The 14881-nt window shown below is 52.7% G+C and overlaps 1 protein-coding gene across 2 annotated transcripts in view; it reads left to right on the top strand.

Annotated features, from left to right (window-relative positions):
• Positions 1–11563, top strand: part of PCDH19 (protocadherin 19) — a 60280-nt gene extending 48717 nt beyond the window's left edge. For both annotated transcript variants that reach the window (XM_054839786.1, XM_054839785.1), the window contains exon 5: positions 6698–11563. In XM_054839786.1, coding sequence (XP_054695761.1) covers positions 6698–7287 — 590 coding nt within the window. In that variant the 3' untranslated portion in view covers positions 7288–11563. The remainder of the gene's footprint in view (positions 1–6697) is intronic.
• The last annotated feature ends 3318 nt before the right edge of the window (positions 11564–14881 follow it).

The raw sequence follows: 14881 nt of genomic DNA, 5'->3' as shown, positions 1-14881 counted from the left end.
CTGCAGCAGCCGGGAGCCAGCACCGTCGCATCTCTCTGTTGACCATCACAGAAGCGCTGCCCATGAACTGCGTTCAGCCATGGGTCCTTATCAGCAATTGCCTGATAAATTAATCTAATTCACATCCCTTGTTGCATTAAAATAATTCCTCGCAGGCGTTTGCTTTGTCCAAGCGCCGCTGACCTCCTCTGTCGGGACAGACAATCCAGGATTAAAAATACAGCATTTTTTAGCTTGCATAAATCCTGAACAATGGCAGAAGAGAGGAAAAGAAAGGTTCCTCGTTGTGGTAAAGAGCATTTGTCACTGTCCCTGGTTATTAGTATCCTCCGAGCATTGTACAAGGGAAGCCACGCCAGGATTACATTTCTGCATTCACTGGAGATTTCTTATTAGGAAAGGCGAAGAAGGCTCTGTAAAAGCCCATAGGTCAAAAATATAATACACTATTCCCCACCTCTTGTTGCCTGATATTATGCTATTACGGGAGATAAGGGAGAGGTGCAGAGTCTTAATTTACAAGCAAATGATGAACCATGGCTGGGGACTGTTTGTATTTTGCTTGAGCTTATTATTTTATCTGGAGCGTAATGCGGTGGATCGCTGCTCCCGAGCCGGGAACAGCCGCTCCTGCTGGCGTGGAGGGGAGGTGGGCTCCGCCGGCGTGCCGAGGGTGCTGGGTGCTGCGCGGTGGCTCGAGGACATGCCTCGCACCTCGGGGCATACGTTCCCGACAAAAATAAGGTGCCGGAGTTGAAAAGAAACCCCAAAGTAGCTGGAAGAGGAGTTTTAAATAATGCAGTTGCGCATTGTCCATGAAAGATGGCTAACCATGAGTAAACATCAACAGCAATGTTTGATCCCTTCATGTTTACTATTTATTCATATTTATTATTCATAAATTCCATCACAAATGTTAGGCCCGCACCCCAGTGAGACATTTGCATTTTATTTTAAGTTTGACACCCCCCCGCCTTAGTTTTGTGAACTGAGATTTAATGATTTGCTTTTCCACATCATTCCTGTGCTGGCTCTCCCTGGCTTTCCTCTTCTTGTTTCAGGAAGAGATTTCTAACATGGAAAAGTGATATTTGAATAGATTCCCCTAAGGCAATCAATTTACTTTTAATTTGTCTGGAACTAAGCTTTTCTTTGTTGCAATGAGAAAGGATTGAAACTGCTGTAAAATTTATTAGCTTCCAGGAAGATTTTGAAATGAATTTTTTAATGATCGTGCTGTTTGCTGTACCCAGGAGCAGTGTCATCGTGATTACAGTATAATCATACGGTTGCTGAAGAAACACCGAAATGTGGAGATAAAGCCAGGCTCCCGCACGAGGGTGCCTGTGGTACTGGCCCAGGTACAGGCACGTGTGCCCTGCACCGGCACGGCGCTGGGGGCTTTGGGCTGGGGCCGGTCAGCACGGTGCTCACCCATGGGTACCTGTCCCGACCAGGCTGCGATTCTTCCAGTCCCCCCCCTTTTTTTTTTTTCTTATTTTTTCATTTTCAAGCGGCGACTCCGCTCCTATTCCTTGCTCCCCGTGTAATAGCACAAACGAGCGCTACTTACTCACCTCGGCAAAGCTGCTCTGACACGGATTGGATTGAACTGAGCGGCTGTTTGAAAATGGAAACTCCAGGGACTATTGTCATCGCCCAAATTGCACCTTAGATTGTATAACAGCACATGTCATCTGGCCATTTATCAGGAATATTACATTCCCAGGCACTTGCACCTTGCTACGATTTAACTTTGTCTCTTTGGCCAGCGCTGCGATTCCACTGGAGATAATTCAATTGCTCTGAGAGCTGAATGGGCGCCTTGCACACCAGCCTCGTGTCGCTCTGCCGCAGGCACGCAGGCTTTGAACGGGAGACTGGAACCACTTGTACACCCTGGACGTTCGTTAATCCTTCCTTCTAATGAGAGAAGGCCCTGTGCAGGGCGGAGCTGAAGGCTCTGTTGCTTTAGCTCCCACCTCATGTCTTCTGCTGTCCAGCTTCTCCTGGGCTCCTCTTGTCTTCCGGCCCTCCGGCATCCATCCTGACTCCTGGCCAAGAGCTGTCATGGTGGGACTGGGAGGTGCTGAGGGTCGCGGCTGGGCAGGATCAGGGCACTCGGCTGCAGGAGTTAGGGCAGCCCCAGTGTTCCGTGTCACCTCCCTGCTGCTTGTGTCACTGTGCCATTGTCCCCAGCTGCCGTTCCCCACCGGTGACATGGGCTGTGCGTCTGCTCCTGGACAAGCCGTGGGCGATGTTGTCTCTCCCACCAGGTCTTCCTGCAGCCGCTGGTTCTTGGCAGCCCACTGCCTGGCTCAGACCCCGCAGGCAGCGCAGGCAGAGCAGGCAGCACGCAGGGCTGGCTAGGGCTCGTTATTAGTTGCCTTTGTGCTGGTCCCCCAAGGTGCAAGGAGAGCAGGTTTCAAATCTGGAGCTCAGCATGGGTTTTGCCATACTTGTGGAGGAGCGTATTTATTCCAGAGGTGGCTGTTGGTTTTATTTCCTATTTGCTATACAAGAGCTTACGTTTAGCAATGACACACATTTTCTGCCAAGCCTGACTTCAGGCCAACTGCTCATCTCTTCATGGCGAGGCTTCTGCCTGGAAGTTTTGCACCTGGGGGGGGTTGCAGGGGACAGTTTTAAAAGCGACCCTGCCCCAAAGTGCTCTGACCTGACTTTCTGCATTTGCGCTGGGTGAAGGCAGACTGGCTGAAATATGGACATCGCCGCTGTGAGACCCGCACGCCTCGTGTGCCAGACTGCGTGGCCATCATTCGTGCTGTTCAGCATCTCTCCAGACTGCCTGCGTGCAACACAGGTATCCCTACAGCCAGAGTGGCAGTAGGACTCTCAGCCTGGCGTGCGTGCCATGTGCTCGGCTCGTTAGAAAGCCCAGCCCAGCTCGGGGCAGCTTGCACAGTCCAGGGCCGTGGTGCTCCCCGTCCCCCTGCCATGGTGTTCCCCTTCCCATGGCCACGGTGTTCCCTTTCCCCCAGCCATGGTGCTTCCCTTCCCATGGCCATGGTGTTCCCCATCCCCCTGCCATGGTGTTCCCCTTCCCCCAGCCATGGTGTTCGCCTTCCCATGGCCATGGTGCTCCCCTTCCCCCAGCCATGGTGTTCCCCTTCCCATGGCCATGGTGTTTCCCTTCCCCCATCCATGGTGTTCCCCTTCCCATGGTCATGGTGTTCCCCTTCCCCCATCCATGGTGTTCCCCTTCCCCCATCCATGGTGTTCCCCTTCCCAGCCTGTGCTAGCCGGTGTGTTGGGCTCCTTGGGGACTCCTTTTCAGGATCAGGTCTCTGCTCCATGGCTCCAGCAGAGCAGCACCGAAGCTGTGGTGTTGCTCACCCAGCACTGCCCCTCCGTTGTTTCCTCATGCCAGGCCCCGGCGGGCAGTAGTTTCATGCCAGCTTGCTCAAACCTCTGTCATCCGTGCGCTGGGCGTGGAGGTGGGAAGCCGTGTGTTTTGGCTGCCAGCCACTCATCGTGTCGTGCGCGGTGCGGCAGTTATTACCTGGGCTTTGCTCTTGCGTTTTAGTGCAGACAGTAACAGTCGTATTGACTAGGGCAGGTCTAGGGCTGTAAAGGAATTTCCTGTTGTCCTATTTCCGATTGTTAAAGTGGTAAAAAGCAAGACAGAACAGTACAATAAAGAGCCTGTGAATGTGAATGACCGTCCTGGGTGCTGTTACGTCTGGGTGAGTCAGACCTCGCAGCAAAGGGCAGCACCAGGAACGTGCCCGGCGGCTCCGTGCCTGCCTCTGCTTTGGGGCAGCACCTGCTGCCCTTCCCCGGCACGCAGGAGGAGGACGCGAGGTGGCAGCCCTGGGATCAGCCCGCCGGAGGAGCCCAGATCCCTCTGAGCTTGCCTTTGGGCCTGGGATAGCAGAGGAGTGGTGCGGTGTTCGTGTGCATCCACAGGGCATGCTCGTGGTGTAAAAATAGTACCTTATGTCAACTACAGGGTTAAGACAGTGATGGGTGGGTAGCTGAAGGTCCCCATTCTGCCATGGAGAAGTGACTTCTGCTCAGGGCTCTGTGCTGGTCCCTGGTCTGCTGCCAGCTCAGGGCTGGTCTGGGCAGCCCGGACACGTGTTGTTCCCCAGAGCAGGACGGTTTCTGGCTGCCAGACGTGGTCTGTGCAGACCAAAGCTGAGATCTGTTACGGGTACAGGAGCAGGGAGGCAGAATGTGCCGTGGAGCTACCTGTTGTCTTCAGGTCTGCAGATGGATGGTGACTCCTGTCCCTCTGCCTGTCGGCCCGGCATCTTTTTACTTGTTACATTCCATTCATAAAATAAAAGATTGAAACGGTATAATTTAATGTAAAGCTTTTCACCTCTTCTCCTGTCTGCATTTCAGCTGCCGCTGGCATGACTTGCAGACAAGCATCTTGGTGCCCAAAGCGGATCACATCCCCAGCAGATGGGGACCACGGCACTGTCTTTAATAAAACTGCTCTTAAAGCACAGGTCCCTTTCTTGGGTTTGAGGAATATCCCCTTGCAGTGCAGTAATTGGTGAAGTCCTCGATTTGTTCTGAACTGTAAAACATGCCTGCTTGGAATTAAATGAGCTATGGCAAAACAAACCCGCCTGTGCTCCATCCGGAGTGCGGTTTGTCTCGGCTGCAGTGGTCCCGTGGATTCGGGGCTGAGCCGTGATGCTGGGCGGGGAAGGTGAGGAGCAGCAGCTCCCCCCGTGCCTTCCTGTGCTGGACCAGCCAGCGCTGCGCTCCCAGATCCGGCCTTTCATGTTTGCGGAGAGACTGAAGTGATGTGTGCTCCAGCAACGCGCCCAAGGTCACGCAGCACAATAAATCAGTGTCTCATCGGGGATGAGAACCCAGGATATTTCTGTAGCCCCTCCAGCCATTACCAAGTCCCTGCTATCACAGCCAGACTCCACAACTTTGTATGCCTGTAGCACCCTTTTGAAGTTAAGCTGTGGATAAATAGGCAGACAGCAACACTTTCTGGGCAATTTTTCTTTTTTTTTTTTTATTTTGCTCAAGTACTTGAAAGTAACAGAATCAAAGTATAAGAGCATGGGCTTTTAGATCTCGGTGCAGGTTGTTCTGCATGTAAGGCTCAGAACATCCTTCTCTCAAACCGCTGTAAAGGTGGCTGCCGAAACCCAGACCTCCTACACAGCCACCCGGCGCCGCGCTCCGCACCACCAGGTAGCTGCTCTGATGTAGAGAAAAAGCTGTTTTACCCATAGATTTTTCAATTAATTGGCTGCTTCTCCTTTAAAAAAAAATCCCTTTTTTTTCTTTTTCCAGGTCTGCTTTTTACTCGTTTATTCTCTGTAAGTGTTAAGCTGCTCATATTTTGGTGCATTGTGTTATGTGCTGAGAATTTTTATCAGCCGCCCTAGTGCTTGAATGTGGTGGAAATACCAATGTGTCTGAGGAGCGGAGGTTATGCACAGAGATGTACGAAGCATCAAAATGAACGGTTTGCAGACAGACGAGAACCAAACCCAGGCTGAGTCTGCACCTTCGCAGGCTTCAATCCATCAAACCGGCACCAACCCAGCACGGTCTTGTATGGGTAATGGCATTAATGCTTAACGCTGCTTTGCGTGCGTATAGGTTAGGACAGGAAGGAGCTATGTCTTTGTGTAGGGAAAGGTGGTGCTTTATGAGGGCTAGCTGCAATTACGTGTTCTTATCAAGTGAAGGAAAAGTCATAAGCTGAGACTGAAAAGCAGCCGGGAGCCTGTGGTGTTCGGCGGGAGCCACGGTCGGATGCTCAGCAAAGGCCGGGGAAGCTGAGACTCCTGGATTTGCTTTCCAGCTTTGCGCTTGGCTGAGCCCGGCTGCTTCCCTGGGCCCCAGTCTGTCCGTCTGCGATGGGGGGGTGAAGCCCTGCAGTCCCTTGGGATCGGCCAGCAGCACGGGGATGCGTGCGAGCACTGGGCACGAGGGTTTGCGCCCGCCGGGGAGCGCTCAGACCTGGGCATGGACGGTCCTTGGAAAGGGTTAAACCACCGCTCCGTATTTCAGCCCTGTAAAGTGGTGTCGGGACAGCCCTAAGATGAGGGAAGGGATCTTTATTGCTCTTGTATGAATAAAGCCCCAGTGCTGGGAATGACACATTTAATCTTCAGTGGAGTGGGCAGTCTTGGAGATTTATAAAGCTTCTGTTGTGTGGGTCAGTGGGGATTAAACAAAAAGTTAAAACACAAATATACACCAAAAAACCAAAGAAACCCCCCTCCTCCCTCCGTTCCCTTTGCCCCTCTGCAAAAAGTCAAGCTTAAAAGTCGCGTCAAAGCAAGCTTAAAACGTGGTGGCTTTTAGCGCTGGTTACTAAACCCACAACGTGCTGACTCCGAGCGGCTCGCCACGTGGGACGGACCCGCTGTGATGGATTCGCAGTCGTAACTCCTGTCCCCAGGTTGCAGGTCTGGCGGTGGCAGATGACACACAACCTGTTGGAAATTGAACTCCAGGCTTTAGAGCAGCTGAGAAATAACAGTAAAAAAAAAAAAAAAATAAATCCCTCTTCCCAGCCTTGCCTTAAAAATGATTGCTGTTTGGGGTAGGATGACCGCTGCTTGGGTGGGAGCGATGGGCAGCGCCTGGCTTGGCGGGGGCTCCCCCACCCCGGGCAGGCTGGGGAAGGGTGGGCATCCCCGGCGGGGCTCCCCGCTTCACCGGCCCTTGTGTTTTCTTCACGCAGATCAGAGCGAAGGATTTCATTGCAGGGAGGAGTGCCGCATCCTGGGCCACTCGGACAGGTGCTGGATGCCCCGCGGTGCCGTCCCCAGCCGTGCCAAGTCCCCCGAGCATGGGAGGAACGTCATCGCCCTCTCCATCGAGGCGACGGCGGTGGACGCGGAGCCTTATGCAGACTGCAGCACAAAAAGGACCTTCGCCACCTTCGGCAAGGAGGGCGGCGAGCCCCTCGCCGACGAGCGGCTCGCCAACCCCAAAGGCAAAAGAACGGTGGACCCGGCCGCCTGCAGCCCCAAGGTGAGCGGCGCCGTCCGCGAGGCGGGCAATGGCTGCGAGGCCGTCAGCCCTGTCACCTCGCCCCTCCACCTGAAGAGCCCTTTGTCCGGCAAGCCAGCGGCACCGTATGGCGCCGGGCACTGCGCCGGCAACCGGGAACGGGAGCCCTTTGGGAACAGTGGCCCTTCCCGGCCGACGGAGGCAGAGCCCCGGGGGGCGGACAGCGAGAGCGGCGGGCAGGAGGGCAACCCGCTCCTGCAGGAACGCCGGGAAAAGGACTCACCCGGCGCCCGGAGACTAAAAGACATCGTCCTCTGAGCGGCACCGACGAGAGGAGGAGGAGGAGGAGGATGAGGGACCGCACGACTCCCAGCGCAGATTGTTTTTATCGCTTACCAATGGTTCACAGATTGCTGTATTTAAAAGCTTTCCCTAAATGTATTGTTTATAAATGAAGCTATCGTTAATGTGACAATCCCACTTGTCTCAACAGGCGGCAGGGGTGTGCAGCCGGAGCAAAGTAGCTGGTGTTTTGCTTTTGCCGGGAGGCGGTGGGTGGCGGGGGACAGATGTGAGACCTCCCCTGGTCCTCAGGAGTGCTCAGTATCCCCTCCTTGGAATTTATATATTTTTATAGCTCAAAATGAAGATAAATTTCCATTCCTGGAAAGAATCGAATGGCAAATTCCTTATTTGGACATCTTCAGTAATCCCCCCGGCGGTTTTGTAGTCTAGACAAAATAGCGGCCATTTCTTCAAATTGTTCAAAATGACAGTCCGGTGAGTTTTAATATTCACCCGACGCGAGGTTGGTTGTATTTTAAGATGTTGCTATTTTGCTATGGACACCCCTGCATTTATGAATCCTTTTGCTGTCACATGCTTATCTGTACTATTATTGTATTTGATATTGCAAATTACTGTATGTCTCGTGATGGCAAAAGGCTTTCAAGCTTAAAAAACAAAAACAAAAAAATCACAATCATCTTAATTAAAACTTGGGGAACCTGCAGTTTTCAGACCCGGTGGAGCAAGCGCTTCTTCCGGCCCCCACCATCGCCTGCAGCCTCCCCTGGCTCTTGCAGGGCAGCGACAGGGCGTTACGGGAAGACGTTTTGGGGAAAATTCTGCCTGGATTGCAATTGTTGGATGCACTGTGCTGAATTTTTTCCCTTCTCCATTTCTTTTGCATAATTTCAAGGCAATGCATGGAAAGTTTTTCCAGAAGTTGGTGGGTTTGGGTTGTTTTTTTTTTTTTTTTTTCCAGTTCCCAGATTTAGATATCCCCCATCTCCAATCATTTCCAAGTCAAAGCGATGGAATTATTTAAGAGATCTAAATTACCTTCTCAATTAGACACACACTTCCCCGTCACCATTTCCCAATCGTGATTATGCCAAGTATGTGTGTGTTTGTATGTCATCATGGCATGGATTTTAGACTGTTCTGATTTCTTTCTATCCCTGCATCATAAATAAGTATGGAACGAGCAATAGTGATGTTAATTTAGGGGCAGACAGGTGATATGTAACAACGCTACTAATTCAATTAATGTGCCTTCTTAATGGAGAAAAAATTAAAGCAATTCATTATTTTTTCTCATAATTAAGGACTTTTTTGTGTGGGTACAAATTTACTCATATAAAATTGATTAAAAAATTGAGCTACTTTAATAGCCATTTTGTAGAAGGGAGAGAGGGAAGGGGTTTCACAGCTCTCTGCTCTCTTGCAGTGATAATTCCTCAGTGAGGTATGAGTAAGGTAGGAGGATTTCAGTTAGTGTATTATTATTATTATTATTATTATTAACCCTTCATCAGACAGATTTTCCTACCCTAAATAATGTTCCCTAGAATTTAAAATGGATTATGGAAGGGAAAATATAGAGCTCTTGCCAATGTTTGCTGTACCAGCAAGTTGAAATTAGTGTTTTCTAGAGAAATAGTCTTTCTAGGTCTACATATCATGATAAAATATTTGTTACATTGATTTATTTAAATTAAAATTGTCAACAAGAAAACAAGCTCCAGTCATTATTATCCTCAAAATAAAATTAAGCTCCAGCCATTTGTTTATTCAGGGCAAACTGATCCTGCCTGAAGTCGTAGCTGGTCTGAGCCAGGTCCGCAGTCAGTCTGTTCCCCCTGCCGCTTGCTAGGGCCAGGAATGAGAAAGAACCGACAAAAAACGGTCATCTAATGAAATTTGTGACGCTTCCCTCGCTGGTGTTGATGACTACCTCATTCAGGTCCCATCCCACATGTTACCGTGATGTCCTGCATCCCTCCGGAGAGCAACCCGGGGATGTTCCCCCTCTTTTCTGGAGTTTGAGCCCATTCTTCAGGGATATTTCTGTTCCTGCAGTGTTTCCTGCCTGCGTACTGTTACTGCTGTCATTTACTTCTGGGTTTTTTTCCCCAAATGTGTGTATTATGATAACACAAGCAAAGAAGAAAGGGGCTGGCTTGGGGCTGTTGGAGTAACTGGATTTTCTGTAACTGTTAGTCTGGGTTTATTCTGATGTTACCTGTTTTTGTCAGCTCTGGGTGGGTTTTTTTCGGGGGAAGCTTCTCATATGCGTTTGCTGAGCTGCCCCGTCTGTCAGATCCTCTTGGCTTCATAGGGCAAAAGCCCCACGTTGCTCCATCGTCCGCCCCCATCTCCGGCAGGATGGGACCCGGCTCCCCCCCGTTGCCGATCGTGGGGATGGGGAGCGTGGGTCACCCCCCCCCCCAGCCCCGGGCACCCCATCATCATCCCCAGCTGCCCGCAAAGCGCCGGCTGTTAATTTCTGCAGCGTGTTGCCCTCTGCCTGCGGAGCCGCCACCACCAGCCCAGCGTTTTGGATGAAAAATAGATGCTAACTGAAAAGGAAGAAAAAAAAAAAAAAGAAACATTTCTCTAATTTACCCAGAGGAAACGTTCCTTGCCACTCTGAATAAAAGCGCAGCCGAGAAGGAATGTGAAATAATTCTATATTAAAAGGGGGCATTAAAGAGGTCAGTAAACCCTTATGCCTCCAAGAAAATCATTTAAACACCAGTTTTCTGGGCTGACCCGGGCTGCAGCCAGGGATGCTGAGCGAAGGGCCCTTGCCTGGCACGTCCTCGCTGCGTGGGGCCGAGGGGGGACCCGGAGAGCGGCCTCAGCTCCACCGCCTCGTCCCTTTCCTGAATGTTTTGCTCCTCCTGTCACTGTCCCTCTGTGTCATTTAAGATGAGTTCAGGGCTCCTGGGCAAATCACAGTCTGTCTTGTTTTTTTCCTAGTTGCATCAAAACTGGCCGTGCAAAAACGTTCAAGGCTGCAGGGCAGGTGGGGTTTTTTTGGGGGAGGTTCCAGATGTAATTATTGCATTCTTTAATAACTTAAACCTGACCTCAGATTTGATTTGGGAAAAATCGCTGGGATCTGTTGGTTTCCTCCAGGCAAGCTTGCTCTGCTCCCCTGTTTATCCAGGGAGCAGCAACCACCTACGACTCTCCCCCGAGCATGATGAGGACCCCATCTGGAGCAGCCCCGGGGCTGGGGACCGGGGGGGCGTGTGAACCCACCCTGTGCCGGCCCAGGGACCCTTCCCCGCTCCCTGGGGAGCCCCTGGCCTTTCCCACCCGGGAGGCTGCCGGGCTGCGCCGGGAGGGATGATGGAGGGCTGGGGACGATGACTGACAGCTGGAAAAATACCCCCCGAGCACCGTCCTGCTGAGGTTGTTGCCGTTCCCTGTTTGTTGTGAAGCTGGAGGTGGCCTGTGGATCACACGTTGTGCAGAAGTGAATTCCTTTTCTTTTTTTTTTTTTTTTTTTCAAATAGGAAACAAGTTGCTTTTGTAAAGAACACACTGTCTGATGAATATGTTGAAATTATTCTTGGGGGGAAAAAAAATAATCTAATTATGAATGGAAACACATTTGTCTGTCATTGGGGAAAATTGATGATCTTGTTGCTACAGCTGCTTTCGCAGCTTTGGGTAATCTCTGATCCAACCTGTGAGTTGCGGTTCCCGTCGGGGAGAAGCCCAGCCGACCCCGCTGCGAGCACTGCTGAGACGGATCCTTTATGGGACCAGCTGATGTTCAGCTGATCTAAGCCGGGATATAACCTTCAAACGCGCCTAACGCGAACTGGATCTCAGCAGCACGCGCCTCCTTGCAGCCTTGCAGGGCGGCAGGTACGAGCCGCGGGTCTCGCACCGTAACACCAGTGCCTTCCTGACGCGGGAAGAGCCGGCGGCGGCACCGTCGCTGCTCGGCAGCAGGCAGGGCTGCCGCGGGACTGAGCGCGGTACGTCTCGTTATGGTGTCTCCGTTGCCGAGTATATGAAGAATAAATTGTTGTATATGCTGATATGTATGTTATGTACATTTTCACAGTGATTGAATCATTGTAAACAACAAAATGGAAAAAGGAAAAAAAAAGAATCACCATTCTGTCTATTTTATGAAGATGATAAAGCAGCTTTATTAAATTATTACGATTCTGTTTCAAAATGGTGTATCTGCCACATGGGTTTTTTTTTCATCTGATGAGAACTTTGTTTTCCACCTAAATGTGATTTTTTTTCTTTTCTCTGCTTTGAGCATCTAATGCATTTTAGTATTAAAGCAATTATTGAATAAAATGGAAAGTAAGTGTTTGGTTAAATATGCCTGAGTGGGTTTGCTTTGGTGGGCTCCAGGTGCTGGTCCTGCAGAAGCCAGCGCATGGCTGGGCACTCGTGTGCTCTCCCAGGGGCCACCCCGGCCCTTTCCCCGTCCGCTTCTCCCACGACCGCTCCACCTCGGCAACCGAGAGGCTGCAAACCTCAGGCAGAGCTTTCCCAGCCCCAAGGGGGGGGGTCCTTGTCACTGTCCCCGTGGGTGACCCACTGGGGTGGGCAGGCTCTGAGCCCCATCATGGCTCAGTCCCTCTCGTCGCCCTCACGAAACCGGGCATGGTGCTGGTCCTTTGCACCCCCCTCACCTTTGGGGGAAACACAGCTCCGAGAGGGGCAGGGAACACCTCCAACACAGGCTTCTTTTCCACTGAGGCACTTTTACTTTCCCTAGGTTTTCAGGAGGGCACTTTGTGAGGAGATGGTGAGGAGCATCCACTGCCTCTGAATTACCGGTCTGTTCATGGACCGCTCTTATGCACGGAGCATCCAAGCGCTTTGTGGCTAGCAGGGGTAAATGCCCTTCCCTAATGGCCTCTGCTTGTTCAGTGTCGCAGCCCAGGTGACACCAAGGTGGAACTGGAATGAGAAGCAGTGACATGGGAAGCCCCTTCCCTGGGGTGGGAAGATGCTCGAGCTGCGCACCCGAGCATCACCCTGCGTGGCTGGGATACACAGGGAGCAGGGGGCAGCCAGGGTTAACCATGCCAGGATGAGCCCCCCACTGCTGTAACCCCCTGATAAAGGATCCAGTGATGCAGCGGGGTCTGGCTGATTGCCTCGGGGTCAGCTCCGGCGCAGACATGTGTGGGCACGGGGACCCCGTGGTCAGCAGCCAGCCCAGCAGCGGGACCCGGGGCCTGGTTGCACCCTCGTTAGTGAGTTGTTTGGCAGGTGGGTGAAAGGAGGGGTTAAGGTAATAAAGGCAAGCTGTGGAGGGGAGGTTGATCGGGGGTTTCCAGTCCTTGCTCTGTCTGGGCTGGTCTGTAGCCTGTTTGGGGACCAGTGGTACTGCTGCTGCAGACCGATGCCCGTGCCTGAGGCAGCGGTGGGCTGTGTGGCAGCATCCCCAGGTGATGTCTCCTGCCTGCACCGGGCACCCAGTGCCAGAGCTGTGCCAGCACCGTGGGCTCACCTCCCGGGTAGGAACTGACCCTGTTTGGGGGGGAATGGCCCTGGTGAGCTGCCCTAGAACAGCAGTGGGGGGAGGCAGAGGAAGGAGGGCAGCGGCTGTGGGGCTGCAGCGGGGCTCACCGGGGGGCTGGCAGCGGGGCAATGCAGAGCCCCAGCCTGGGGGCCAGGCATGGGCTGACTGCAGGCTGAGAGTCAAAACGGGGCTGAAACCCCCCCAGAGGGAGGACTCCCCTCACGGCACCCCAGACCAGCTCTCGCCTGGCTCTCTGGCAGAACCTGCCAGGATGCCACGGGCGCTGGGCTCTCTCCTGATTTAATAAACCTCCTCTAATGCCAGTCAGCTCGCCGTGCTGGCTGCGAGCTCCTGCTCACAGCGAGCTGGGGGCTCGGAGATGTCAGGTCGGTGACGTGTCCCCGCTGTGCTCCCCGGCCAGCTGTCGCCGTCCTCTGTCCCCGCCGGCGCACCCCAAAGAGCTGCAGCGTCTCCTCTGCTGAGGCAGCAGCAGTAACAGCGGCATTGAAGTTTGCATAAATAACAGCGCCAGGAAGGGCCGAGGTGAGCGGCAGGAGGGAGCGTGATTGAGGGTCCGCTGCAGATAAAAAAGGGATTCTTCTATCAAGCGTGCCTGTGTGGAAATGCTGCTGGCCCGCAGGGGTGTGCTAAATCTTCCTGCTCAGCAGGCTTCCTTGCGCAGAGGGCCGGATCCTGAGCTGGCGCAAGCCCTGGCGGGGTCCCTGGGGCTGGGCTGGCTTTGGCCAGGCAGGTCTGCCCCTGGCACAGCTGGGCTGCAGGCTTTGGTCTGTGCCATGCGTGGCTGATAAACAGGAGCAGTTGGTCTGGAGAGCTGGGTGCTGCGGGTGGGCTGGGGTCCCCAGGGAGCTGCTGCCCCCCCCCCCAGATTGCCCCAGATCTGAGGGGACCCAGCCTGTGCTCCCCGGAGCTCCCCAGCATCCCTAGGAGAGGCTCCCTGGGGCTGTGCCAGTGTTCCTGCTCTCCCGTGGGAGAAAGCTTCTAGGGGCTCTGTGCTGCAGCCCAAAGTGCAGAGCCCCCCCCGCTCCTTGCTGTGTCCCCGGCTGTGGTGAGGGGCTCAGCCACAAAGACCGGCTTCGGTGAAGCCGGAGAGAGAATAAATTAGCAAAGAAAGCAGCTAGCCCTCACTGGGCAAGGTTCAGAGCTGGTTCATAGACACAGATCTCATTTCTGTTTCTTCTGGACGTTATTTTATATTTGATGTTAAACTGGAATATCTAAGTAGAGCCAAATTGGATTAACAAGCAATGAATTATCATACACTTTGACTGTTAAGCCCACAAAGACAAGAACAAATAAATTGGAGGGATCAAAGGCCTGAAAACACAGAGCAAAAATATATATAACGTATTTCTGTTTGAAGCAGGGCTCTGCAAACAGAGCATTGTGGGCAGGGCAGGGAGGAGTGAAGGTCCCTGCCCTGCATTTCTGTCGCTCCCAGATCCGGGCTCTGCTCCCACGTCGTGGTGCTGGTGGGGAAAGGCGCGGGACCGGCTGCCTGCCGCCGCTCGCCTTGGGCAGAAACCAGGGTCCAACTTCCCCGGCAGCCCCAGCGGGCCTTCCACTTGTTTAACTTGCATCTGGTTTTTGTTTTGTGGTGTTGTCCTTTTCTTTTGAACGTGATGTAACCGGGTGTCCCCAAAGAGCCATCAGAGGACAAACACAGGCAGGTGTACAATTATAGAGCTCACCTCTGCTGCCGCGCTCAGCCCTGCACAGCTCCTTCCTCCGTGCAGGGAACGGGCTGCGGCAGGAAGGATGGCTCTTTGACAAACTCTGGGCTTTAGGGCAAACATCATGCCGCTGGTGGGGGTGTCTGGGCAGCTTCTGTGGGGACGTGTTTGGTAGCTGCTGTGCTGCTGCAGTGTGATCAGTCATTGCAACCCAGTGTTTAAAAAAAAAAAAATTAAAAAAATACCCCACCACTGTAGTACTGCTGTAGAAAACCCTGCCGTGGCACTTTCCATTAATACAGATAAAAAATTGAGACACATGGCAAACAGTATTAACCCCATCACTGATCAAGCTTAAAAGCTTTTCCCAAGAAAAATTGTCTCTGGGTTGCAGTTAAATAATGGGCAGGGGGATCGCTGCCTG

This window comes from Grus americana, chromosome 12 (genome assembly GCF_028858705.1).
Source record: "Grus americana isolate bGruAme1 chromosome 12, bGruAme1.mat, whole genome shotgun sequence".
Lineage (NCBI taxonomy): Eukaryota > Metazoa > Chordata > Aves > Gruiformes > Gruidae > Grus > Grus americana.
This window is presented reverse-complemented; position numbering and strand designations above follow the sequence as displayed.